General features: G+C 39.3%; 2 protein-coding genes across 5 annotated transcripts in view; one reads left to right on the top strand and one right to left on the bottom strand.

Annotated features, from left to right (window-relative positions):
• LOC146634253 (NACHT, LRR and PYD domains-containing protein 3-like) overlaps window positions 1–26546 on the top strand; it is a 675133-nt gene that overhangs the window by 323219 nt on the left and 325368 nt on the right. Inside the window, exon 5 of one of the 4 annotated variants that reach the window (XM_085375199.1) lies at window positions 21674–21703. The exons of the other annotated variants lie outside the window; for them this stretch is intronic. Within the exon in view, the coding sequence (XP_085231325.1) occupies window positions 21674–21703 (30 nt within the window). The remainder of the gene's footprint in view (window positions 1–21673; window positions 21704–26546) is intronic. 4 annotated transcript variants of the gene reach the window in all.
• On the bottom strand, window positions 13832–15559 carry LOC146634263 (stonustoxin subunit alpha-like). Its single transcript, XM_085375131.1, has 2 exons — window positions 15541–15559; window positions 13832–14397 (listed from the first exon to the last, which is right to left on the bottom strand). The coding sequence occupies exons 1-2, from the start codon at window positions 15557–15559 to the stop codon at window positions 13832–13834; spliced, it is 585 nt and encodes a 194-aa protein (XP_085231257.1).

Below are 26546 nucleotides of genomic sequence, written 5' to 3'. Positions count from 1 at the left end.
AAAATAACTTTCTGCTTTCACTTCTGCAAACTCTCTGCGACTTCCTGTCAGCCTGCAACTTAATCTTTCTGAAAGACACACACTGTTTAAACCTCTGAATACAATATAAACTACAGATTATATTATTAATGCAATGGTAATGATGACAATTATTTAACAATAGCAGTAAAATAATTTCCCTGCTCCACATTCCCTCTCTCGACCTCTGGAACACCAGAGGTCGCAATACATTGTGTCCTGGCTCAGCAAATCAGACAACCTCATGTCATCTAATTGGTCCAGTAATAAACACCAGCTCCCCTTCGAGAACACTCCATGTGTAAGCTTAGGTTTTCTCGGTCCCTCTCTTGTGGTCGTCGAGATCTTCTGCAAAGGAAACAAAACACCTTTTCCTGCACCTCCCTAACTTATCCTATTTGGGACTCTTTAATCAAAAGCATGATCCTAATTATGTTCTTAACTTATTGACTTGTATTTATATTCTTCAACGTTACTCATCACTTTAAAACTCTTTAAGCGCTGGTTTCACATCCGGTTGCTCGCTCTATTTTCCCTTATCTGATCATCAACATCCTGTACACAAATTGTCGCTGCTGCAAGTTCCTCTACTCTAATCTTAAGTCACCTTTTACAAGAAAATCATTATAAACGCCTATTCTACTAAAAGCTCCAAAAGAAAACAACCACTTTAATCAATTAAGTTTAAGCATATAAGCAATTACTCCTGTATACATTTCATCATAGATAAATGCTGCCTTGAAACAATTCCTGTGTGTTAACACTAACTTCATTTTAAAACCTCACATTTCCTATGTTATAGCCTGTGTTTGGTATAGCCTTTTCATTTCATTTTGCTCCTTTTAATGTAACAATACCTTCTAATTCTAATTTATCAGACTTAACCAAAATATATGCTTTCCTTCCTCTTTGGTCCTTCTTTAAGTTTAATTAAAAGCTAAATGAATTTGAGGCCTTTTGCCTGGAATCAATACTGTCATGTGTGTTTCTGGACTCTGTGTCTGTAAGCGCGTGCAATCCTTTAATTCAACTCATATCATCCTCACAGTAGATTGGCTAATCATAACGCTAGCCAAAGGCTCGTGACCCACAAGAGACGAATTGAGCCACAACTCCTTTAAAGGCACAAAATGCAATATGTATAAAAATCATTTCTTCGTATAAGCTCTCCCCTTTATCCTAAAAATAAATCTATGTAATATCTGTATGTGTACGCCTACATTATAACCACTTCTTCTAGAAATCGAAAAAGAAATCAAACCTGTTTTCCTCCTTCAACCCTCACTAATTTTCCCTCTAAGATTTATTCACAGCTTTGAAAAACCGGCATTGTATCTTCTAAACAGGATTCAGTTCACTTTAATCCTTTAACCTTAACATAAAAATAACAGTTTCAGTTTTACCATATCCAAATGATCAAAACCCCCAAACATAATCACGCATAATAAGAACCAAAAAAGTCCTAAAATGATCCTAAATTATTAAACCCTAAATTCCCCCTTTATTTTGACACATTTCATGTGTCACAATACTATACAAAACTTAAAATGCTCAGTTTTTCCCCACTCATGATCCAATCTATGTCCTAAAATAAACTTAAAACAGAACAATTATCAGTCATGTGTTCCTCCAATTAATGGTAACTGAGTTATATCAAAAATGTCTCCCCTTTAACATTTGGCATTCTCCCAACAATATACTATAATCCCATAATCTACCCCAGTCTACAAAACAGAAATTTTCTCTGGTAAAAGCCAATTGTTTGTCCACATTTATTCATCCCCCTTCATCCAGCCACACACATTCACTCACATGCAGTCACACCATATATTTGCTAATAGTGGAGCTTATTAGCGCAACTGATCAGATTCTCCACCCTCAGCAAAATGAGCTCATTCATTTTTTATTTTCCATAGGAAAATATTTCTTTATGCTTTTGGACTGGATTGACTCGCTACAATCCTACAATTTTGGACAGGGACTCACGACCTGATCAGTCCCCACAGGTAGCTTTCTCCTTGGCCAGTTGTAATCTGGAAAGCCCACCTTATATTTGCTCTTCCCGAGAATTTGTCAGCGCTGTTCCAGGCCTGCTTAGAACCGAAATAAAAAAAAAAATAGAGCTGATTATTAGCTCACAAAACACAAAACAAAATCACCTGACAGGTTTTCTTTAAGTGCACTGTTACAAAATAATGGGCCCAATTCTAGACATGTCCATGTTTAATCAAACTCCCTTTTTAAAAACAAAAACAACAACAACCCGAACCTAACTGACAGAATCAACCCATCACCACAACAACCTCAACAACCTTAAACACACAAGTTTTGCCACCACATAATTTCACCTCCTCAATACACCGAAAGTCTTGTTAAAACCACACAATTTGCACACAAAAATCACCCCCTTTATGCACTTTAACATACTTAAATTCAGCATAAAACCCCCTTACGACAACATATAATCACTAAACTATAAATTTCCTACCCCAATCTGCACTTCTCTTCTCTCTGCTATGCTTCCTCTTCTGAAAGCCTCAGTCACACACATACAGGAAGCTTCTTCGTCACCACTCACTCCAGCTAATTTGCATACTGAGTCATCTCTCAATGAGTTGCCGTAACAAGAGAAACATATGTTTAAACATTACCACCTTATTAAATTATTTTATTTCTTTCTACAGTGATCACTAATCTTGATCACTCAGTATCAGAGCACTCCTAAGTCCCCTTTTTTACAACTACTTTAATCACTTTTTGTCTTCATAACTCACTCCCTTTGTCATATGGCTTCTTCTATTCCTCAATTACAAACTCAAATGTATTTTATTAAACATTCACACCATTGTATCATTCATACAAAATAGCAAGCTGTTCTTCATTGCATATGTTTGTGTTCTTAGCCAGGTTTAATCAGTGTCTATGCATTAATCTCCATGAGCTTGTCTTGTCTTTATAAGGTTAATGCATTTTCTGTTTGTGTGTGTGAATTTGCATATGTTGCTTTTGCAGTGTGTCAGACTCCTGCACAATTCTCCACTTAAGCCGTCAGTTCTCTTTCCCAAATTTGCTAACCCAAATTTTAAGTTCCCACCGTATTAACAGCATTCCTGCTCCTCAGCCACAAGTTAGGGCCCACTTGTCAGGTTTATGGAGACATGGCGCTGTGAACAATTCAACCAGAAACTTGCCTTGGCATGTCCAGTCAAGTTAACCTACAGGTTTCGTCCGACCGCTGCATGTGGAGAATTGATCCAGGTCTGTTTCGCCCCTAAAGAAACACAACTGAGACATTTTCATTATTATCATAAGTACTTAAACTACCCGTTTCCCTCTCTCTGGTCAGAAATCCCAACTTATGTCATGTATATACGTGTAAGCAGGTCTTCATTGCTTTTCCTATGTATTTTGTTAATGTTCAGTGAGTGTAAGCTGCTTTCTTCATTGCCTCTGTATGTTATAGTCAGGTTTAATTCATGCATCTTTTCCCTAATTTCTTAATTCAAAACTATCTCACTTCTGATTCTTTCCAGAAATAATTTCACATACTTAAACTTTGTCTATGTGTGTTTTCTATTCATTAATGTAATTGTCAGTTATTTTCTCTCTTCATTTTACCTTCTTTTGTTTACCTCTCTGTTTGTGACGGTGGACATCTCTAAACCATCATGAGTTCAGGCTTTCATTTCAATCCAATTACACCCTGTATTCTCACAGTCGAACTCGTCCGGCTTCACCTCTCTGTTTCTCTTCAGTATTTTCCTTTTGGATCAAGTCCCAGCCTGGCAAAATATCACATTCAGTGCCTTTAAACAGTCATGTCACACTGTTCTTACCAGCCTGCTGTTCACCGTCCATGTTTCATCACGTAGTTTCTTCTTTTCTGTTGATCCTTTCAGTCGTCTCTTTCAAGATTACTCCAAGCATGGCAAATCTGACAATCAATGTCCAGTGCTTTCCACAGCTCATTATCCCACTGTTCAACTGCCCAGCCTGTAATTTACAGTACATGTTTCCACCTCGTGGTTCCTTACATGCTGCTGCTGATGTCACCACACTCAAAAAAATGAAACGTTGACTTTAATTAAAATTATTTTGTCAACAGGTTCCACGAAATTGAATTATGTTAGTTTAAAGCAAAAATCTTTAGTTCATCTAATTTAAAAAAACTACTTAAGATTAACAAGACATATTTAAGACTAACTAAATCAAGTTATGTTGTATGAACATAGATGATATATTTTCAGGTTAGATAGTTTAGATTAGTTACTTCAACACATTTCTTATTTGTGGCAGTAAAATGTTAAATTTAAGTTAGATTAATTCAAATATTATATTTTCAGCCACCTTGTGCTTTATTAATTAGTTTTACATAAATCTATTTTGTCAACAGGTTCCACACAAATGAATTAAGTACATCCAACTTATTTTTTTAAATTTATTTTATTGCCAACACATTCAGTGAGCATTTGTGTAAACCCAGTCCAAAATAAAACACAACAGCTCATTAGGGTTAGTAATTAACAGTATGTAGACAGATGCAACATCAAGACTTTAAATTAAATGTCTGTATCTACCAGAAATAGAAGAAAAAAAAACGCATTGAAGATCACATAACACATTGATAAGATGACACTTGAGTTATGCACATGTGATGCTAGTAAGGTCTGTGAGTGTTTTTTTCTTTTAGTGTCTAAAATGGATAGCAAAGTTGCTATTTGCAATGATTGCTTAGAGTCAGTCCAGTAACACAATGCCAATGAAGTGCTTTCCTTTAACAATGCAAAGTGAAGTGTCCACCTCAACAGCCACAATTAAAAAAAAAAAAAAGTAACAACAACAACAACAATAATAATAATAATAATAATAATAATAATAATAATAATAAATAGTCCACTGATATTAGCAATCAAAGAAAATTACGTCACCATCCCAAATAAAACTTTAACAAAACATGCCAACATTATGGTCTAACAATAAAACAGCTTGTCAGCGTTCAGTTTTTTTGCAACAGCACAGCAGTAACCATTTAACACTCGCCACTGTCAACGTTTATTTTACCAGTGTTTGGGCAAAAAACTTCAGATGGAAACATTTTAACATGGAAACAATTGTTCGTCTTTAAAAGTCCACAAAATATACATTCATCCTGCATTCCCAACTTGGATGATCTGATATCCTCGTGTTGGTGTTGTTCCCAGACCATCATGAAAATGTTGTTCCAGGTTCAACATTGCAAGTGACCAATCACATTGTTGTGACGTTATTCTATTCCAAGCCATTCGTGCATTTATGAAATTCCAATGTTGCAAGGACAATATCAATTCTGCTTACTGTTTATTAAAGGGTTACGGTTAGGGTTAGGGTCAGTTGATCGGCGGACAGAGGCGGTTTCACGCAGCTTAAGTACAGTTTTTTGTTTTACGCCGGTTTTTCCCGAAGTCGCAAAAGTATGACGTCACAACATTCTGATTGGTCACTTGCAATGTTGATCCTGGAACAACATTTAGTATGATGATCTGGGAACAACACCAACACGAGGATATCAGATCAACCTCCTAACTTACCCTTATTTTTAGTATGTATTGCAATTACCTTTACAATGCACACAATGTAACACAAACTGAATATGAACATATTTCCACCTCATAACAATATGCCTTGAACGCTAATATACACACCACCCTTCAACATTTCTGGTGCAGTATCATCTCTCAATTAAATCCTTTAAATCTCAATACTTTTGATTGTCTCTTAGCTTTCAGTCTTGAGGTTAACTGAGATTCAGTGCATATATCCCACCCATTAAGAGTGCACATGCAGAGGCCAGGTCTTCCAGGTCATGCAGGACACACTAGATGGTTATACCCACTGTAGGGTAATTTCCAATAAACCAAGTTCAAAAAAGAAGAGTCTATGGCTGACGCGTGTTCCTGGTTTCCAAAAGAAATGCTTCCAGTTGCATTATGATTTGAAGACTGTTTATTTATTACAAACTGAAGATGTAACAATGAACTCCTTCCTAAAAAGCATGAAAGTTCCAAAAAATAGCAGTTATCCAGAACTAGCTGTGCACACGGTCAGAAAACCGTGAGACTCCTAACCTCTCTGTCCATGCTCCTCCCCTTCCCTCTCACACAGGGTTTCATGCTACTATTGCACTTACATAATTAAAGTGAGAGGTACCCCCTTTTAGGTTCCAATCCCAAAACAGTGACTTAAAATTACTTTATGTAAACACATATATTTTCACATTTATTAATCCTGAAAAGATGACTTATGTAATGAATCTATGAATTATAAAACAAACATGAACTCAATCGTAAATAAAAATATAAAGCAGACGTCTGGCGCTTACACCCACATCGGCTGGAGGAGTGCTGGCATCAGCTCTTTCGATGGTAAAGATAGCAAGGGTAATTTGTTCCAGCTCCCTCTGAACAGCTGTAGCTTAGACACAAAAACATAGAAAAATGGCATCCAGTTTTAAAAAAAGAAAGAAAAAGGGCCAAAGCTACCCTTTAATGACGTAAACACAATATTAGGAACATGCACCCCAGTGTGCCACTATTTTAGACTACAGATTCAACGATAAATATAAATAGTTTGGGTATACAAGAAGATTTCCCAAAACATTTAAACAGGTTCCATGCAAATTACAACAACAACAACATTACAACATGCAACAACATTAGTTATTCAAAATTTGGTTTAATACAGATAAAAAACTAAACTAAAATTACCAACCAATTATTCTTTGAAGAGGATGCTTGGGTCTTCATTCAGGTAAAAAGGTAGTGCCCTGAGGACACACTCCCTCCCCTTTTCAATGGTTTCCTTCTGTAGAGAGTGGCAGATATACAGGAAGAGAAAACAGATATACTTTAGGATGACAGAAACTCACATTATACGCAAAATGAATGACATATCCACTGCACAGATAGACATGTACACAAGACCAACTAATCATCACATGGACATGAATAGTTAACCTGTTGGGCAGGGTTTCCACCACATTATATATGTCCAGACAAACTAATACATCATCTTTTTTGCATTCAAAACATAACATAAAAACATTCACTTCTGGTTTAACCTAAATCAAGGGATCAGATTTTACATATGTTTAGGTAATTTAAATTTTCCAACGTTTTGAGTACCAAACTTTGTCTTGCTTAATATAAATGTAAGTGCACTGTGCAGCTACCATACACTAGCTGTTTAAATTTGAAAATGATCTTATTAGCCATAATATTTTGCTACCAACAGAATAACGCACCTGTGTGGCTGGGGCCAAAGTTTGTCTAATTTTCTTCCCTGCAACGCCTCCTTTTTTCTTGAAGACTTTTATGAGCTGGTCAGTGTATTGGTCAAGTTGTGTAAAAAGCCTTGGAACATGCAGTAGTAATCCTCACATATTCTGCTTCCACCTGAAAATATGTCAACAAACACAACATACTGTACTGTAAATATACATACTATATGTACACATATACAAACTAAAACTAATGTAGTAAGACCTCATTAAAGCTATAATTTTAACACAAACATTTACACAAAATGCTAATGGAGCCATTACAGCTTTTATTGTTATTTATCAAGTTCCAAAAAATATTGATCACAGCTGATCTGAAAAGAATTTCATGCCTCAGGCCCTTGAACTGCAACCATGGTTCAGATGTGGAGAAGAAATAACAGGGGCATGGGATGGGTCACAAAAGAAAACTTAACTTATAAAACAGTTTTGTTTTTAAAAGTATAACAGTTCACATACCACATACAAGCTCAGCAATACCACATACACCACATCAGTATAGGAGGGAGCAGGTAAAGGCAGGATCTGAGATTTATAAAGAAAAAAAATAATTAATTCCTTAATTTCAAGAAGCAAATTATTGTTTGAATTACAACTAAATAAAATACTACTCAGAAGAAAAGCAAGAGATTGACACTGCCATGTGCTAACTTTCTATAGAAGCAATTATCACCAGGTCTGTCGACCTCCATTGTCTGTCCACTCATGTCTTGAATAATTTTATTAAAAAAATTAAGTGTGTACTTTCACAAACTGTAATTTATAACTACATTGATATGTATAACTCCGCTAGGAAACATGCTGTATTTACAGACCATTTTTACATAATACAGATTACTGATAGAGCAGAACAATGGTGTCACAGTGGCTTTCGCCCTTGACTTTTTGGATTTTAAATGTCACTTTATGCTATCCTTGCTATCCTATTCGATATTTCCGACTCTCGGATTACAGAAAAGGAATCCCAAGAAAGCAAATGGAAAAATAACCCCTTGAAAGAATAACCCCATGAACCCCTGTAGCTAATCCCTTAATAAAACAAAAAACAATAAAAATGTTTCTTACACAGTCCACAAAATAAGCATGTCCAGGACCCAGTAAAACTAATGTAAAACAAGCACACGCAAACGATATAACATGTCTTGTAAGACAAACGCAAAATATAACCATGCTGGACATATAGATACTACACAACATAGTCAAAGAAAAAAGTGGTCTTACCTCTCAAAGAAACAGCAGCTTGGCGCCAAAACAGCCTTTTTCAGTTAAATTTGAAGTCTTGCGCATGAGCAGGCACAAGCCGTGAAACCTTCTTGTTCTGCGCGGTTTCATTACAACTGTTTTTGCATTACTGCCACCTTGTGGATATACAAGGTATATCGATCCTAATTGACTTAACTTAAATGTTATGCCATCAAGTAACACATTAGTATTATGTACGTTGAATAATAGACACAATTACGTAGACTTGATTAGAAAAACATATGTTAACTTAACAAAAACATATATTTTAAGTAAAATGAAACTAAATAATTAATATACACTGAACAATCCACCTCATTCATTTTTTTGAGTGCAGTCGACAGTGTCAAAGGTTCAGTAGCACTGACTTTTGCCTGCTATTAATTCTTGAAGTCCACGATGTTCTGTCGGTCTTCATCAGGAGATTAACTGTCCTTTGAGCTGCTTCTCAGGATGGGGACAAGTGCGAGGTCAAGCTGTAAAATTTTTAAGCCAAAATCTGGCCTGTTTTCTCCCAATTATGCTACTCTACTGGTTTTGGCGCCGTACTCAAAATTCCAGGTTGAGAGAAGTCCACCTTTATTTATCTGTAATCTGTGTTGACACACTAAAACATACGATTAATATCCTTTTCATTTCTTTTTTCAAAACCTCCATACTTAATCTGCCTAGAGTTTAACTCATCTGTTTCTCTCTCTGGGTGCTCACTCGTCACCATCACTTCCTTTTATGGGCATGTAACTTCCTGTCACACACACACAGCACGCAGCTTCTCAGAGCAGCTCAAGCTGCTTTTCTGTTTCTGCAGGCTAATCAAACTTATTTTGTATTTACAATCTACAAACCCTCTGTAATTCTACTAACTTTTGATCTAAAATGTAGCATCATTCACACAATGATTTCATAATCCTCTCACACACACTGCCTTTTAAATAAACTAAACTCTTTGCATTTGTCAGCATTCCCATCACAGCCTTCAGCGTGCTCACTTTCACTCAGTACCAGACGCGGAGATGGACATCTCCTTCACCTAACATAAACTAAATTACCATATCAACATACAATTACTGAAATTCAAACTCAAATACACCGTCTGTTTTAATAAAGTCAAAGAGTAAACGGGTGTACCAAGTGTATGTACTTATGTGTTTTTAAACTGAAAAAAAAAAAGAAACTCAAACTCTTATAACATCACTCATGCATCTCTTAAATTAAAAACACTTTCAAACTTTAAAACATCCTACTTTACATCACCAAAGAAATACCTCTCACACCTTTATTCATCATTCAAAACCTTCTAGTCATCGCATTCACACACTTAAACTGTGACCAGAGTTGAGGAATATAACTCAAAACACACTTTCCTAAGAGTATTTTAGACATGCTTGTCATAATCAAAAAGAGCAAGTAAAAAACAAACAAACAAAAAATTGAAACCTCCATTAATTCTCACCGCACACACAAGAAATTGAAAAAATAAAACACACCAGCAACTACTGCTGGAGAGAAGTAATATGTTAGTCTTAAGTATATACAGTGCCCTCACTATATTTATATATCTACATCCAACTTCAGTCAATTACTATACATCCACTATGGCAACTCAATACTTTATTTATAACCCTCTAATAAACATAAATGGCATCTTAAACACACACTCAACAATGTTTGCAGCAGTATTTGTAAAACCAACTGTGGTTTAAACAGTTCACTGCTTACTAATTTGCATTTTCACTCACACACACACCGTCTAAAATAGCAGCAAGCAGTCAGTGCATTGCTGACTCGACACACAGCCTCCTCTTTTTTTTTTTTTTTTACAAAGACGTCTTATATTTACAACTGCACAGATTTTAGGCCTTTTAACACCTACCGAATTTTGACAAATTTAACATAACGGTCCAACCGATAAACTCCCTGAGTTTTTTGCGACCAATTAACCAGTATCAGACTCTAACTGTTTCTGGCCTCATCTCTAAAATCCCTAACTCAATTTAAAAGCGTCAACCAACCCAAACTTTGCCTGAAGCTCTATTTTTGGCATTACACAGCCAAGGCTTTCCCCGAAGTTTTAAGTTAAAGTTACACGCCCGAAGTCCAACTTCTGCTGGCCAAAAAAGCGCAGACTACCGTTCCAAACGGTAAGGAGACTAACTCCTAGTGATTCTGGAGTGCCCCAAACTCCACAGTGACCAACTGACTATCCCTCTTCGAGGACAATGCCTAAGCGTCCTTGGCATTGGCAAGCGTTACCTCTGAGCACTGCGCTTCCTAGCAGACTCTAACTGCCGTCCTAGAATAATTTATAATACTTTGAAACAACAATCAACACCCAAAACAAGTGTATGACTGAGGCAGATCGACCCTGATGGACAATGGGGACTCTAACCCACAAAATGACCAACAAAGGTCTGACCTAATGACCAACCGGGACTTTAACCCACAAAATGACCAAATTCCCTACCAAACTACTTGAGACTCTAACTCAATTTCTTTGGGACTTCAACCCAGTATTTCTTAGCAGACTCTAACTGCTTTCATTTCTTCTTAGCAGACTCTAACTGCTTTAACTTCTTCTTAGCAGACTCTAACTGCTTCAACTCATGAGATTTTTCATCAAAATCAAAACAGACATCCACCAGTAATTTCAGTGAGTAGACTTAAATTTTATCATATCCAATTTGGCACCCTTTGGAAATAATTCAACAGGTAGTGCCTTACCTTTGGATAAGCCGGCTTATGCCCACTCACTTCGACCACTGGAATTCATGTCTGCCCGTCAGACCACCTCAGAGACCACCGAATTTCTCCATCTACACCTCCAATTCTCCCTCCTCAATTACCGGACGAAGCCCCCAAAATGTTAAGGTTCAAAATTGAGGAAGGAGAGTACAAACCACCATGGTCCAGAAGCTCTTGGTCAAACAATGATTTTAATGAATACACACGTGTGGGAAGAACAGGAATTGGTCTTCGACTTACTCAAAGCATACACAGATTTTTATAGCATCAGGGTTTGAATTTACTGACGCCCCTTCATGCGTCACAGATACATTTTATACATACGTCAAATCAAAACCACAATGACTTTTAACACAGTTCAAAAGAACATCGTCTTCCATCTTCATAACAGGTGCATCCTGTCACTGCCGGATGCTCGCTTGTCATCTTGACACCTCAGCAGCAGTTCTGCGACAAACTGCTTTTTGCAACCCCAGCAAAACATAATTAAACTTTCCCCTCTAAATGATTCTCTCTAACTGAGTGTGTGTGTGTCTGTGTGCTAACCACAATTGCACCCTGTTTCACCTCGCCGACTAGCTCCTGACCTCTAACCAGACAGAGAGACAGAAGCCACTCTCGTATATGTAATAATCGAACTGAAACTATAGATATATCATCTACTTAAAATAAATGTTTTAATCAAGAACCTCTACTAAAGCTTAATACAAGAATATGAAGCATATAAAAGATATTAAAAATAACCTGATATAAGTGTTTTGTAAGCATGTATTGCAGTTATCCTTCTATGTTCTAGTTTTCCCTCAGCATGGATCATCTAGACACACTAGTGAAGCTTAAGACCTTTAATAAACCTGAACATCAACTCAAATAAGCACAGATATGCATTGTGTATAAAATAGTTATAACTGCATCTGGAATACAAGGTTAATATAATAATTGTATGCATAAGCATCTTAAGGCCTTCTTAAAGCTATCTGTTACTTTGTTAAAGCAATGATCAATTTGAATAACCTAGTAATTCAAATAGCCTCGTCTTAGCCTGCTGCTTAAAATAACTTTCTGCTTTCACTTCTGCAAACTCTCTGCGACTTCCTGTCAGCCTGCAACTTAATCTTTCTGAAAGACACACACTGTTTAAACCTCTGAATACAATATAAACTACAGATTACATTATTAATGCAATGGTAATGATGACAATTATTTAACAATAGCAGTAAAATAATTTCCCTGCTCCACAAGAATGAGGACAGAACAGAGATGAACAAGAGCAGGTGAGACACACATGTTAGTCAAATGGTCGTTTGCCAAAAGTATCACCATATCACAGGTCCTCATGTATCTCGTACCTAGTGTTTCTTTTTAGGTTTGTTATTTTTCAAATTCTATATTTATTAAGTTCTGCAGGCTTGTTTGCACAACAAGGCTAAACAATTATATAAACTTTTCTCAATCTAAATATTGTACTTTGGTAGAATTAAATAAGTGTAGTGCAGGTCTATGATGATTTTAGTGCTGCTATCATCTAGTTCTGATTCTGGTTCTGTCTTGGTTAAGTCCTCAGTAGTCCTGATTTTGAACTGTTGTAGTCCTGTTTTAATTCCGGATCAGTTCTGGGTCTGGTTGAATTGGGGTTTAGTCCTCGTATCTTGATACAGCCCTGACCTTGTTCTGCCTTGCTGCTTAATTAAAAAACTAGTTTAAGGTGTCCTGCAGATGTGATATATATATTTCCCTATATGAAGTCATTCTTTTTTGAACAGAGCCTATTAATCTTTCAGTCATTTCTACCCCCCCCCCCAAGAAAAAAAAAAAAAAAATCCCACATGCATACTACTCTTTGGGCTAAGCCCCGGGTGTTTCAAATGTCTGGCTCCGCCTCTGGTTCAGCATGGAGCCCCTGAGCTGTGTTACAGACAAACATGGAAACTGACAGGTCTGTGTCATTCACAGTCTGTAACACTTCTAAACAACAGAGGCTGACCCAAGTGCCTCAGAGCCAGGCACGCTCACATCACAGCTCTCTAAATAAGCCAGTTTCAAAATAAGAGCTGAAAGCTGTGTTTGGTTGTGATAGCTTCATTTTCAAATGATGAGCTTTCGACAATGAGTGAAACAGTAAGAGCATTTGGAGAGTTTGGAAACATCCCATTAAAAAAGAGAAATCAAACATTTGGATTCATTTTAATGAGCTCAGACTTGTTGAAAATGCAGAGGAGCTGGTTGTGAACTGAGCTTCAGAGAAACACAACATACTGAGATTCACTGTGAAGCTTTGAGTGGAAAAAGACAGAAACAACATGTGGATCCTGGAATAATGGGAGCTTCCATCTTTAAAGGACTGAAGAGGAAGAAGTTTACAAGGAATCATTTAGAAGAGTTTCAAACATCAACTGATTGAATCCATGAATCTGAAAACGTGTTTGTGAGTGAAAGAGACAGACATGTACAGACTGAACTATCTGTTCAACAGTCAGAGTGTTTCTGTAACAGGAGACACTCTTTACACTCCACTCAGCACAGGGACACTGAGGAACCACAAGACCAGAACATAAATCCAGGATAAAGAGTTTGAGTGAATGTGGTGTTGAGGGTGTGGAGGTGGATCAGAGTGTCAGAGGAGACTCTGTAGAAGGACAGAGTGCCAGCAGGACAGTCCACATACACTGCTGCTCTGTTAGAGACAGAGGAGGAGGAGGAGGAGGAGGAGATGGATGTTTCTCTGTTATTGTGCCTGACAAGCTGAGGAGCATCATTATAGCAGTACAGACTCCAGGACTGATCATTCCATCCAAACAAACAGTCATCACCGTTTCCCTTCCTTCTGATGCTTCTGTAACTCACTGATATATCAACTCTTCCTCTCCACTCGACCTCCCAGTAACAGCGACCAGTCAGACCATTTCCACACAGCAGCTGAAGCCACCCATCAAATCTCTCTGGATGATGAGGATATGACTGAACCTCCTTCACACATGTCACCTTCCTGTTGTTGTCAGACAGTTGGAGCTTTGTGTTCACTGTGTTTGTGTCGATTGTGAGTTGACAGGAATCTGATGGAGAGAACAAACACAATCCAGCTGCAGTTATTGATCCATGATCTGTTCATTGATTGAGACTTTGATGATGACTCCTGACATGATGAAGATGGTTGAATGTGTGCTGCTTTGTTTTCATGAATCCCATTAAAAACACACTTACACTTCCTCAGACCTGGTGTCAACCATCGGACTCCAGCAGGCTCCACCCTGAAAGGAGGAGGGGGGTCAGAGCAGCACAGTCAGCATGCACACATGGACATTACATGGCTCTCATACACATACTCTTAGACACTGATAAAGGAACAGTCCAACATTTTCACAAATACATTTCAATCCATACATGGATCAAACTGCTGATGATTTGGACTGATCCTGGATCTGTCAGTACATCACTGTATTTAATGAAATATGACTGATTCAAACTGTGACCTTCATCATCGTTATATTGCTCTTCTATATAGCTGGATAGGACACCTCGCTGCTTTTTCTCACATTCATGACGATTACTAAAATGCAACTGCTAACTTTCGCCAACATTTGCCTCCTTTTTGGCTTTACTTGAAAATCCATGCTTGCATAAACCAATGGATTATAACAATACGTATGGAACCAAACCCGAATTATTACTACTGCTGTAAAACATAATATGTTTGTCGGTGTGAAGCCAAACATAGTTAAATGTTTTAGGAAACACTGGTGAGACGCTTCACCAAACATCTAGCCTGTGAGCTGTGGTGAGGAAACAGACTTGCTGTACTGAAGTTTAGGGTTAATGAGCTCTCATCCTGTATAAATCACTAATGATAAGACAGACATTAAATGGAGAAATCCTCCTCCTGTTTCTGTGCTGTTTTTGTCATGTTTATATCATACAACTTGAGTGTTTCACCTTTGTTAAAGACCAACATTTGTGCAGGATCGTATGTCCTGTTTCCCCTTTTTCTGGGTGTTATTTGGCACCATTAGTGATACTGTCATTCCTGCTCCACCTGTTGTCCCAATTTCATCGAATGAAGAATTAAAAAATTTTCATTCTTCATTGTAATGTGAAGAACAATATCTCTCCTGTGTCTAGGTCTGTTATTTTAGAAAGCTTTTTCATTTAATGTATTTATTTCACACTTGGTTCAACAGTTTCAACAGTTTTGTCCTTTCATAGACACAAACCATAGTTTTTCTCACTATAACTCGCAACAACCATGCGTGAAAAGGAGCAGGAAGAAGAAAAGATTCTTAATAAACCCTGCAATTTAGAAATCAAAATGGGATTTTGAAATGTATCAAAAGCTTTTTTAAAATCAACTAATACCCCAATTGTGTATTTATTATTACGGGTTGCAGATGAAATATCTTCAATAAAGGCCAACAATGCTAATGCTGTTGTTAAGTCAAATTGTTGAATGTTGTCATTGTGTTTCTTAAATTTGTAAAGTCTTAGTTCAAGCAGTAGGATCAAAGCCATTCCTTTGATCCTGACCACCTCTCCAGCCAATTTGGTGCTGGGGGAGGCTGACGTGGGTTTTATTGCAGATACATTCTGTCTGAAGGATCTGTTTCTTGTGTTGTAAGCTTCCTGCTTTTATGATCCTTCTGGTGAGCAGGAGGTCACACAAACGTACCCCCATGACACACACACACTCACACATACTTGCACATGCATACAGGTGCATGCACGCACACACACACACACACACACACACACACACACACACACACACACACACACACACACACACAGTGCCTTGTCTTAGAACCATTGGGGGTTTTTACAGTGGGAGGTGTTGTGTTGTATTGTGTAAACTGTAACTGTCATGGGAATAAATAGCTGCCAGGAGAGCTGCTCTTTGAAGGATTTGGGCTAGAGTGAGGTGAGGAGCTAGGTGAGGAGCATTGCTCCGCCGCCTGGTTCTAACCAAAGCTTCCCTCGTTAGCGAGTTAAAGATGTTCTGTTATGTCTTGTGTTCTTCATGAGGAATAAGTCTCTAAACTAGCGAGGCCTGGGAAACACAGACTCAACAGCTGTTGATCTATTTTTTCAAAATCCAAATTCATTTTCATTTATTAAATTAATTTATTAAAACTATGCTTATCTCCTGATTTGTCAGGAGATAAGTGTTGAGACCAGTAGTAAAACATATGTTATTTTATGACCGTAGTCAATGTAGTTGAATTATAATTATTCACTTGTATTTTTATTTTTTATTCCTATTTATTCTATTTATCCCCTTTGTATATTTTATTTATATTTGTCTCTGTATTTATATATGTGTGTGTGTGTGTGTGTGTGTGTGTGTGTGTGTGTGTGTGTGTGTGTGTGTGTGTGTGTATATATATAACAGTTCTGTAACTGTAACTTCGGTCGTTGCTGTGCTTTTTTTGGAAGTCGAATTTCCCAGAGGAACCCACCCGAGGGATTAATAAAGTTCTATCTTATCTTATCTTATCTTATCTTATGATAACAGCTGTAGGACATATATTATCCTTTAGTTTAGATGGTGTGCTGTGTATGTAGTTTAGTCCTTATTCTACTCTTGAGTAAAAGAACATAATCATTTTGTAGTTCATTAGATAAAGTGTGCATCACTCTGTATCCTTGATCGGCTGTGAATGTGTTACACTGTTTTCTTGACATGCTTTATTGTTGAATCATAAAAAGAAGGTTATAAGCAGGAGACTTTGTGTCTAGGGCAGAAGAGACAGACCACATTCCATACCCCCATCTTACAGAGAGCAGAGAAACAAGGAGCCGAGGTCATAACTTAGGCGCCGTAAGGGAGAAAGAATGTGAATGTTTAGGCTTTTACGACTAGGTGGGGGCCACTAGAAGCTATAAGAGGCTGTGAAACCCGTCACCATTTTTGGATTTGCTGTGACCCTCTTCATGCATGTCTCCCCATCATGATGGTTCTAATGCTCATAAGTGTTGAATTGTATGGAAATAAATGATTGTTGATTGAGCATTGATACACCGAGTACTGTCCTTCCTTCAGCCGAAAGATTAAAAGAATTGGGAGATTTACAACATAAGCCAGGTAACACACACCAATTAATTAAACTGCAGGAATGTCTTAAAGACATAAAGACCTGGATGGCCGCTAACTTTCTGCTTCTTAATTCAGATCAAACTGAGGTTATTGTACTCGGCCCTGAAAAGCTTAGAAATATGGTATCTAAGCAGATTCTTACTCTGGATGGCATTACCTTGGCCTCCAGTAACGCTGTGAGGAACCTTGGAGTCATTTTTGACCAGGACATGTCCTTCAATTCAAATCAAATCAAATCACTTTTATTGTCACATCACATGTGCAGGCACACTGGCACAGCACATGCGAGTGAAATTCTTGTGTGCGAGCCCCACAAGCAACAGAGATGTGCAAAACACAACAACACAAACGAGCAAAATACAAGAATGGCCAACCTGAAACTAATAAATATATGTACAATATATAATAGTGTATGCATTTCTGGATGTGTATACTAAATGTTTTTCTACGTGTGTGTGTGTGTGTGTGTGTGTGTGTGTGTGTGTGTGTGTGTGTACACACATTTTTACAAATTAAATAGTAAAAAATAATAAAATAAAATATATAAAAATATACAGAGTTGAGACATGTGCAAAACAGCGGCATTACTGTACAGTGTGTAGTGCATAATGTTGAAGTTCCAGTAGTGAAGCTGAGGTGTCTATGAAGTGTTCAGCAGTCTGATGGCCTGATGGAAAAAGCTGTCTCTCAGTCTGCTGGTACGGGACCGGATGCTGCAGAACCTCCTTCCTGATGGAAGCAGTCTGAACAGTTTATGGCTGGGGTGACTGGAGTCCTTGATGATCCTCCCCGCTTTCCTCAGGCAGCGCTTCCTGTAGATGTCTTGGAGGGAGGGAAGCTCACCTCCAATTATCCGTTCAGAGCACCGCACTACTCGCTGGAGAGCTTTGCAGTTATAGGCGGTGCTGTTGCCATACCAGGTGGTGATGCATCCAGTGAGGATGCTCTCAATGGCACAGTGATAGAAGGTCCTGAGGATGCGGGGGCTCATGCCGAATCTTTTCAGTCTCCTGAGAAAGAAGAGGCGCTGCTGCGCCTTCTTCACTGTTTTGTTTATGTGTACTGACCACGTAAGATCCTCAGCCAGATGTACTCCAAGGAACCGGAAGCTGCTCACTCTCTCCACAGCAGCGCCGTTGATGGTGATGGGGGTGTGTACTTCTCTGCACCTCCGGAAGTCCACTATCAACTCCTTTGTCTTTGCGACGTTGAGGGTGAGATGGTTGTCTTGACACCAGTGGGTCAGGGCGCTGACCTCCTCCCTGTAAGCCGTCTCATCACCGTTGGTGATAAGACCCACCACTGTAGTGTCGTCCGCAAACTTCACAATGATGTTGGAGTTGTTAGTGGCTGTGCAGTCGTAGGTGTAGAGTGAGTACAGGAGAGGGCTCAGTACACACCCCTGTGGAGCACCAGTGTTCAGTGTGATGGGGGATGAGGTGATGCTGCCCAGTCTGACCACTTGGCGTCTGTCAGACAGGAAGCTAAGGATCCAGCTGCAGAGGGAGCTGCTCAGTCCTAGATCCTGCAGTTTCCTGTCCAGCTTCGAGGGAACGATGGTATTGAATGCTGAGCTGTAATCTACAAACAGCATTCTCACATACGTGTCTCTCTTCTCCAGTTGTGACAGGGCAGTGTGTAGTGTCAGGGCTATGGCATCATCAGTGGACCTGTTGTGGCGGTATGCGAACTGTAGAGGGTCCAGTGAGTCGGGTAGTGCAGAGCAGATGAAGTCCCTGACCAGCTTCTCGAAGCATTTGCTCACGATGGGGGTCAGGGCTACAGGTCGCCAGTTGTTCAATGAGGAGATGGTGGAGGATTTGGGTACAGGGACAATGGTGGCCATTTTGAAGCAGGCTGGGACTACAGACAGAGAGAGGGAAAGGTTGAAGATGTGTGTGAACACTCCAGCCAGCTGAGCCGCGCATGACTTGAGGACGCGGCCGGGAATCCCGTCCGGACCAGTAGCTTTGCGCGCGTTCACCTTCCTGAAGCACTTCCGCACATCCTCCTCAGACACAGTGTGCGCACTGACGTCATCCGCGGTGCGCACACTGTCCGGTCTCATGGTGTTCGCTGTGTCGAATCTAGCGTAGAATACGTTTAGATCCTCACACAGAGAGGCCGTGGTCTGTGGTGTGCTGGTTTTCCCTCTAAAGTCTGCGATCGTGTTTAGTCCCTGCCACATACTCCGAGGGTTGTCAAACTGTTGCTCCACCCTGTCCCTGTACTCACGTTTGGCTGCTTTGATCGTCTTCCGGAGTTGGTAATGTGCGTGTTTGTAGTCCGATGTGTTCGCGGAGGCAAAGGCGGTGTTCCGTGCCGCCAGTGCCGCGCGAACATCTCCGTTAATCCAGGGTTTTTGATTTGGGAAGGATTTAACTGTTCTGGATGGGACGACATCTTCCACGCATTTCCTGATAAATCCACAGACTGAGTCTGTGTACTCATCAATGTCCCTAGCGGCCACGTGAAACATTTCCCAGTCCGCGTGATCAAAACAGTCCCGCAGCGCAGACTCCGATTGGTCCGTCCAACAGTGCACCGCCCTCCGGGTTGGAGCTTCCTGTTTCAGCTTCTGCCTGTAGGCGGGCAGGAGCAGGACGCTCATATTAAACAAATATGTAAGACTGCGTTCTTCCATTTGTGCAACATCTCTAAAGTTAGAAATATCCTGTCTCAGAGTGACGCTGAAAAACTGCTTTTTATTGTTTGAGAAATATTGTTTAGATGAATCCCATTGTGTCACTGGAAATTGTCATACATGCATTTGTTTCATCTTGTTTAGACTACTGTAATTCTTTGTTCACTTGTTTATGTAAGGCCTCCTTGGAATGTCTGCAGGTTGCTCAGAATGCTGCTGCAAGGCTTCTGACCAAGTCTTCCAAGTACTTTCATGTTACAACCCTGCTGATCCAGCTGCACTGGCTCCCCATTAAATTCAGAGTCCACTTTAAGATTATTACTTTGACATTCAGGGGTCTGCATGGACAAGCACCAGCACAGATCAAAGATATTTTACATCCATACATCCCCAGCAGGTCCCTGATGTCAGGTGATCAGGGCTTACTGGTTGTCCATCATACCAGGCTGAACACGAAAGGTGACAGAGCTTTTTTAACTGTGGCCACCAGACTGTGGATCTCTCCCTTTGAGCATTTTTTCTCTCTTGGCTCTTGACGGAGGCGGTTGCACTTTCTCCCTCTCCCTTATCTTTCCCACTTGGTTTCTCATGTCTTTTGTATAGTCTCGCTTATTCTCTAACCCAAAGAGAATCTCCCAGACTTGTTCTTTAAAAACCTAAAGAAGAATTATGGATTTGATCAACTGGTCCCTTAACGGAATTGACACCCTCCTGGGCTTGGGAGAGCCCGATTGTCCTGCGGAGACGTTTGCTGCCGGATACTCGATGGTTGGTTGTGTCGTGTGTCTGGTGATACTCTCAATGGAGGACATTGAATGACATCTACCAATTCGGAACCAATCAGAGATAGTAAGGGGCGGGACCTCGCTGATTGGCCATGGTCCAGTTGAAAGTGCAGGTGGAAGTGGGAGGTGAGTAGCTTGAATAAAGCGATATCAATTCATTAAATCCTGAATCGACTTTTAAATATAACTGTGTTTTGCCAGAAACGCCAGATTCTCAGATTAAAGTTCACAAAACCAGTTCAACAACAACCAAACAGCAGATGAGAGCAGGTACACGGACTCCACACAAAGACGTAAACACAGAACGGACGCATCAAAATCAGCTTTGTCTTTCTCGGCTTTCTCACCCGACGGCCCGCAGACGGACACGCTGTCGGAGCTTAGCGATCCTGATGCGTCCGGTCCGCGCTGTGTTTACGTCTTTTTGCGCTGATTCTGAGCTGCAGGTTTTGTCTCTCCAACCAAAATTCACCGAGCCAGCAGCAAAAGAAGCAGCAAACTGCGCTTCACATTTGATCAATGTCGTCATGAATTTTGCTGTTTTGCTTCCACGACTATTAAAATCACACTTCATGCACAGCTAGCTCTCTCTCTCTCTCTGTACTTCAAGAACAGTTTCCCGTCTCCAATCTCTGTTTTCTGTATTATTCATTTGCTTATTACCCACCAGTCTACCGTTGTTCACAGCGCTGTGGCTGCTGTCTTTTTCTTTTCTTTTTTTTCACTTAAATGACCTCGGACAAGAAAGCCTATTTTTTCTGTTGTTCAATACTGAAGAAATTTAAACTTTATATGCAGAACATTGTAGAATATTTTTAAGGTTATCTGCTATAAAAAGCCAGACCAGGAAAATCTCCTTCATGTTTTTCTGTGTTTTATTCTCAGTTACTTTCACACAAAGGCATCTGCTGTGATGTTAACAATTCTGATGAAGTCAGTACTGATAAATGATCTGGGACTCTCCTCAGCTCTTTCTGGGACAGTGGCGCGGCTGCCCCTCTGTTGGTCTTCCTTGGTCTCTTGTTTTCTGGGGGCCTCTGGATGTCTGGAGTTTTGATCTCCTCCATACCTGCTTCATGCCCTGGGGGACGGGGCTGTGGCCCCCCCACACCCTCTAGCAGATCATTACATGAAGGAACCTTTTAAAAAAACAAGCGCGTCCATGCTCACAGGTGTACACACGGGTGATCACACCCACAAACTACACCCTTTTTGGCTCCTACCTCAAAGCACACTGTGTTCTGTTGATCTTATGTGCTGCACAATAATGTTTAATATTTAGTATTTACTGTCATATTCACATATATCCATTGTGATGTTGTTTATTCTATTACTCTTGTTCTCTTCTGCTTGTTTTCTTTTTTCTTTCTCAACAGGTGATCCAGGTGATCGATAGATGCATTTTTTTTCTTTTCCTGCTCATTCTGTTGGTTTTTGTTTTTTGCCCTTCTCCCCCGTCCCTCTTCTCAGCTGTTTCTCTTTCCCTCTTTCTTTCTCCCCTTCTTTCCCCCAGTCAAGTCTGTCCCGTATTCAGCAAGTGAAAATAAAATAAACAATAAAAGGTGAATCAAATAGACCATTACGGCAAGGCTGGGATGGTCCATTTGGTAAAGTAAATCCGTTGGGCATCTTTCTTTGCCTTTAGACAATAATTCTGATGCAAAAGAGCCAAACGGGACAGGCAAAAAAAAAAAAAAAAAAAAAAAGTACTGATAAATGATCAGAATTATAATATTTCTGACTGTCTGAGGCTAAGTTGAATCGAATCGGGACTTTGAAAACCAGAATCGAATGGATTATAGAAATCAGTGATGATACCCAGCCCTAGTGAGCAGCCTAGCCACGACAGAAGTGGATGTAGCTGTAATAGGAAAAGAACTATTGCTAACTTTTCTGTTAAGTTAAGGCCTGATCCTTCTGAAATTCATAGCCAGTGCTCTGACACGGTGTCATCAATCTTTGAATGCTGAAAAAGCACAGTGTATCCAGAAAAACACATTATATTATATCAATTATTATAAAATTTGCGTGCGCATAACTTTTGTGCTGGTACGCCTAACGGTACGCCCATAGCAAAAAGTTAGTCCAGAGCCCTGTCTCCCCACATTACATTAAACTCTTACAAGTCTAGAAAAGGAACTGATGGACAGAAAGACATCAACTGAGTGGGAAGAATTTTGGTTTTTGTCAGTGACATTTATATTAATCAGGCTGAACTTTAATCATACTTTAGACCAACCTGTTTTACTTATTTTTTCATTTGTGCTTTGGTTTAAACTTTCTTTCCCTGATCTTTTCGTGTCTTCTGTTATTAGACCTGAGATATGACTGCTCTATGCTGTTGCTGTTGACTCCAGTTAATTCTTCAAGACATGCTGTGTAAGTAAATATAAACAACGACAGTTTGATCTGCATTTCTTGAAAGATCTTATCTCATGTCGGGATGAAATATTATTGTATATTCATAATCTATGTTACTATGCATAATCCTTATTATTACTGTTGCATCATTTATGATTTATCATTGTTATCATTTCATTGACACATTTATGGAAACTGGTGAGGTTATATTAAAGTCTGTATTTTAGGTGTTAGCATAAGCACATAATCTTTCATTGCAGGTGCAACTGTAATCATGTTATACACATATTGCATAATTAAAGGGTTGAAGCTCGGTTAAGTTAATTAATGGTTTGAAGCTACGGGCAGCGCGATGTCTGGCCAATCAATGGAGCAAAGTTCAAGCTGGAAGGATTGCTTATATATATATATATATATATATATATATATATATATATATATATATATATATATATATATATATACACACAATTTCACATATGTTTTCTATGATTGTTTAAGAAAGGAAATAAAGGCCGTGTGCCCTGTGCTGTGGAGTTTGCCTGGTAACAGATGACGTAGAGGGAGGTCATACACTTAGATTAACGACACAGACATAGCCTGTCTGGGTAAACTGATTGCAAGTGTTGTTTAAGTCTAGACAAGTAGAATAAATAGATGCATCTGGAGGAACTGAAAGAGGAACTGTTCTGTTTTAGTGATGCGAGTTACTGGTCATCATAAGTATAAATATCACAACCACCTATTGTAAGGGGGGAGATGGAGCCTGATGTTTTGCAGTGCCTATCTTCACCATATATATGTGTTTTAATAAAATAATTTGTGTTGACCCACTATGGACTCTCAGTCGTATGTCTCTTCCTCAAAATTCGAACCGCGACACTCACAAACTTAGTTTAGAGGGTCAACACTGTCTGCACAGTATATACAGGGTGGGCCATTTATATGGATACACCATATATAAAATGGGAATGGTTGGTGATATTAAAGTCCTGTTTGTGGCACATTAGTATATGTGAGGCAAACTCCTCAAGATGGGTGGTGACCATGGTGGTCATTTAGAAGTCGGCCATCTTGGATACAACTTTTGTTTTTTCAATAGGAAGAGGGCCATGTGACACATCAAACTTATTGGTAATGTCACAAGAAAAACAATGGTGTGCTTGGTTTCAACGTAACTTTATTCTTTCATGAGTTATTTACACGTTTCTCTTTGTTTACAACCATTGACATGTCGAAGAAGTAAAATATGAGCCTACTTTATGCACTGGTGAGCAGGAGTGGGAAAAGGAAGGCGCGATCTTTACACTTTTCCTTCAAAGTTGGGTGCATGATATTATCCAAAATGTCTGAGCATGCTGAAGCATTGAGAGTGTCTTTCATGGGAACCAAGAGGCTGAGTCCAGCTCCTGAAAAATAACCCCACACCGTAACCCCGCACCAAACTAACACTCATCCAGTGGATTGCCAGAAGTGTGATACATCATTCCAGAGAATGTCTCCACTGCTCTGGAGTCCAGTGGAAGCGTGTTTTATACCACTGCATCTGACACTTTTCATTGGGCTTGATGATTTAAGGCTTGGATGCAGCTGCTTGACCATGGAAACCCATGCCATGTAACTCTCCATGCACTGTTCATGAGATAATCTGAATAACCCATAAAGTTTGGAGGTTTGTAGTGATTGACTCTACAGAAAGTTGGTGACCTCTATGCACTATACAACAATCCCACTGACAGATGACCCATTAAAATGTATTAGTGAGGAAAGTTTACAGCTGAACTTCTTGTATCTATACCACACTGGGATTCACTGAACTCCTGAGACCAACCACAAATGTTTGTAGAAGCAGTCTACATGCCTAGGTGCTTGATGTTATACACTTGTGACCACAACAGTGATTATAACACCTGAATTCACTGACTTGGATAAAACAAAGTCAGAGTGAAAAAAACACATTTAACATCAGTGCACTGTTAAACATGCATGATGGTGGCAAAAGGTAGTTATCATTATTGCTCCAATGGGATTTTTTGTAGTTCTCATAGGTAACTAACTCGTAAATATTTAATTTAAATTAAATTTTATTTATATAGTGCCAAATTACACCAACGGTATTCTAAAGGCCCTTTATAGTATAATGTAAAGACCCCAAATAAACATATTACCCCCTCTGAGCAAGTACTTTGGCGACAATGAGGAAGAAAGGGAGAAAAAAAGTTCCTTTTAAAAGGAAGAAACCTCTGGCAGACCCAAAAAAGGGTTGCCACAACCAGTTGGGGTGAGATGAGGAAGACAGATCAAAAGACACACAGTGAAAGAGAGCCAGAAATTAATAATACCTCATGATTAATTGTAAAGATTTGTATAAACACATAATGAGGGAAAAGAGGTGAAAAAAGGAGAAACACTTGATGCAACAGATAGATAAACAATCACACGCAGGAAATTTCTGTTATGTCTGCATGACATGACAAACAGGAATTAAAGAATTAAATTATTTAAAGGAAGTGTTTCCAGCTCTTCCTCCTCTATCAGACATTGTCTCCAAACCTGAGAGTTTCCAGTCTCCAGCCTGGATCCTTCAGTCCATCGTACAGCAGCTTCGTTCCTGAGTCACCTGGATGATTGTAGCTCAGGTCCAGCTCTCTCAGATGGGAGGGGTTGGAGCTCAGAGCTGAGGCCAGAGAAGTACAGCCTTCCTCTGTGATCAGACAGCCTGACAGACTGCAGACACACAAAACAACAATACAGCTGTGAATACTGCACGTAAAGAGTGTTTTATTTGTTTTTCTTATTTCCAAATCTAGAGCCATCCATACATTTGACGAGATAACACTATTGTTTCAAGTTTAATTATCTAAACTCTCTTTTAGGAAACACTAAGAACCACAACTAAGACAGCACTCTGAAAATGAATAAAACACTATACTTTCTTTATGGCCTGATCATTTGGGAGTTTGTGAGAAAATGATTTTAATTAAACTCTGAATTTAAAAGGAAGCCACTTAATAGAAGCTATTATGGGAGAAGTACGATCTCTCTTTCAGTGCCTCTGTCTCTGTAATCTTACGGCAGCATTTTGGAGCAATTGAAAACTTGTGTGGGAGCATTTAAAAAATAACTTCTATATAAATTCTTTAGGTCTAGCTGCTGTATCAGGTGTGTTTAAGCCTCCGTTCCCTGTGCAATAAACTGTCTTCTGTTCACTCGCACTCTGAGCTTTTCAGGGTCGCTGCCATAGGGCAAGAAGCAGGGTAAACCCTGGACAGGTCGCCAGTCTGTCACAGGGCAATTTTGAATGACCAATCACCTTAACCCAACTAACTGCATGTCTTTGGACTGTGGGAGAGA

Source organism: Diplotaxodon limnothrissa, linkage group LG3 (genome assembly GCF_057381915.1).
Source record: "Diplotaxodon limnothrissa isolate DT_005_m linkage group LG3, D_limnothrissa_male_GT1.1, whole genome shotgun sequence".
Taxonomy (NCBI): domain Eukaryota; kingdom Metazoa; phylum Chordata; class Actinopteri; order Cichliformes; family Cichlidae; genus Diplotaxodon; species Diplotaxodon limnothrissa.
Note: the sequence above shows the minus strand (reverse complement) of the source record. Positions and strands in the feature narration are given on the sequence as shown.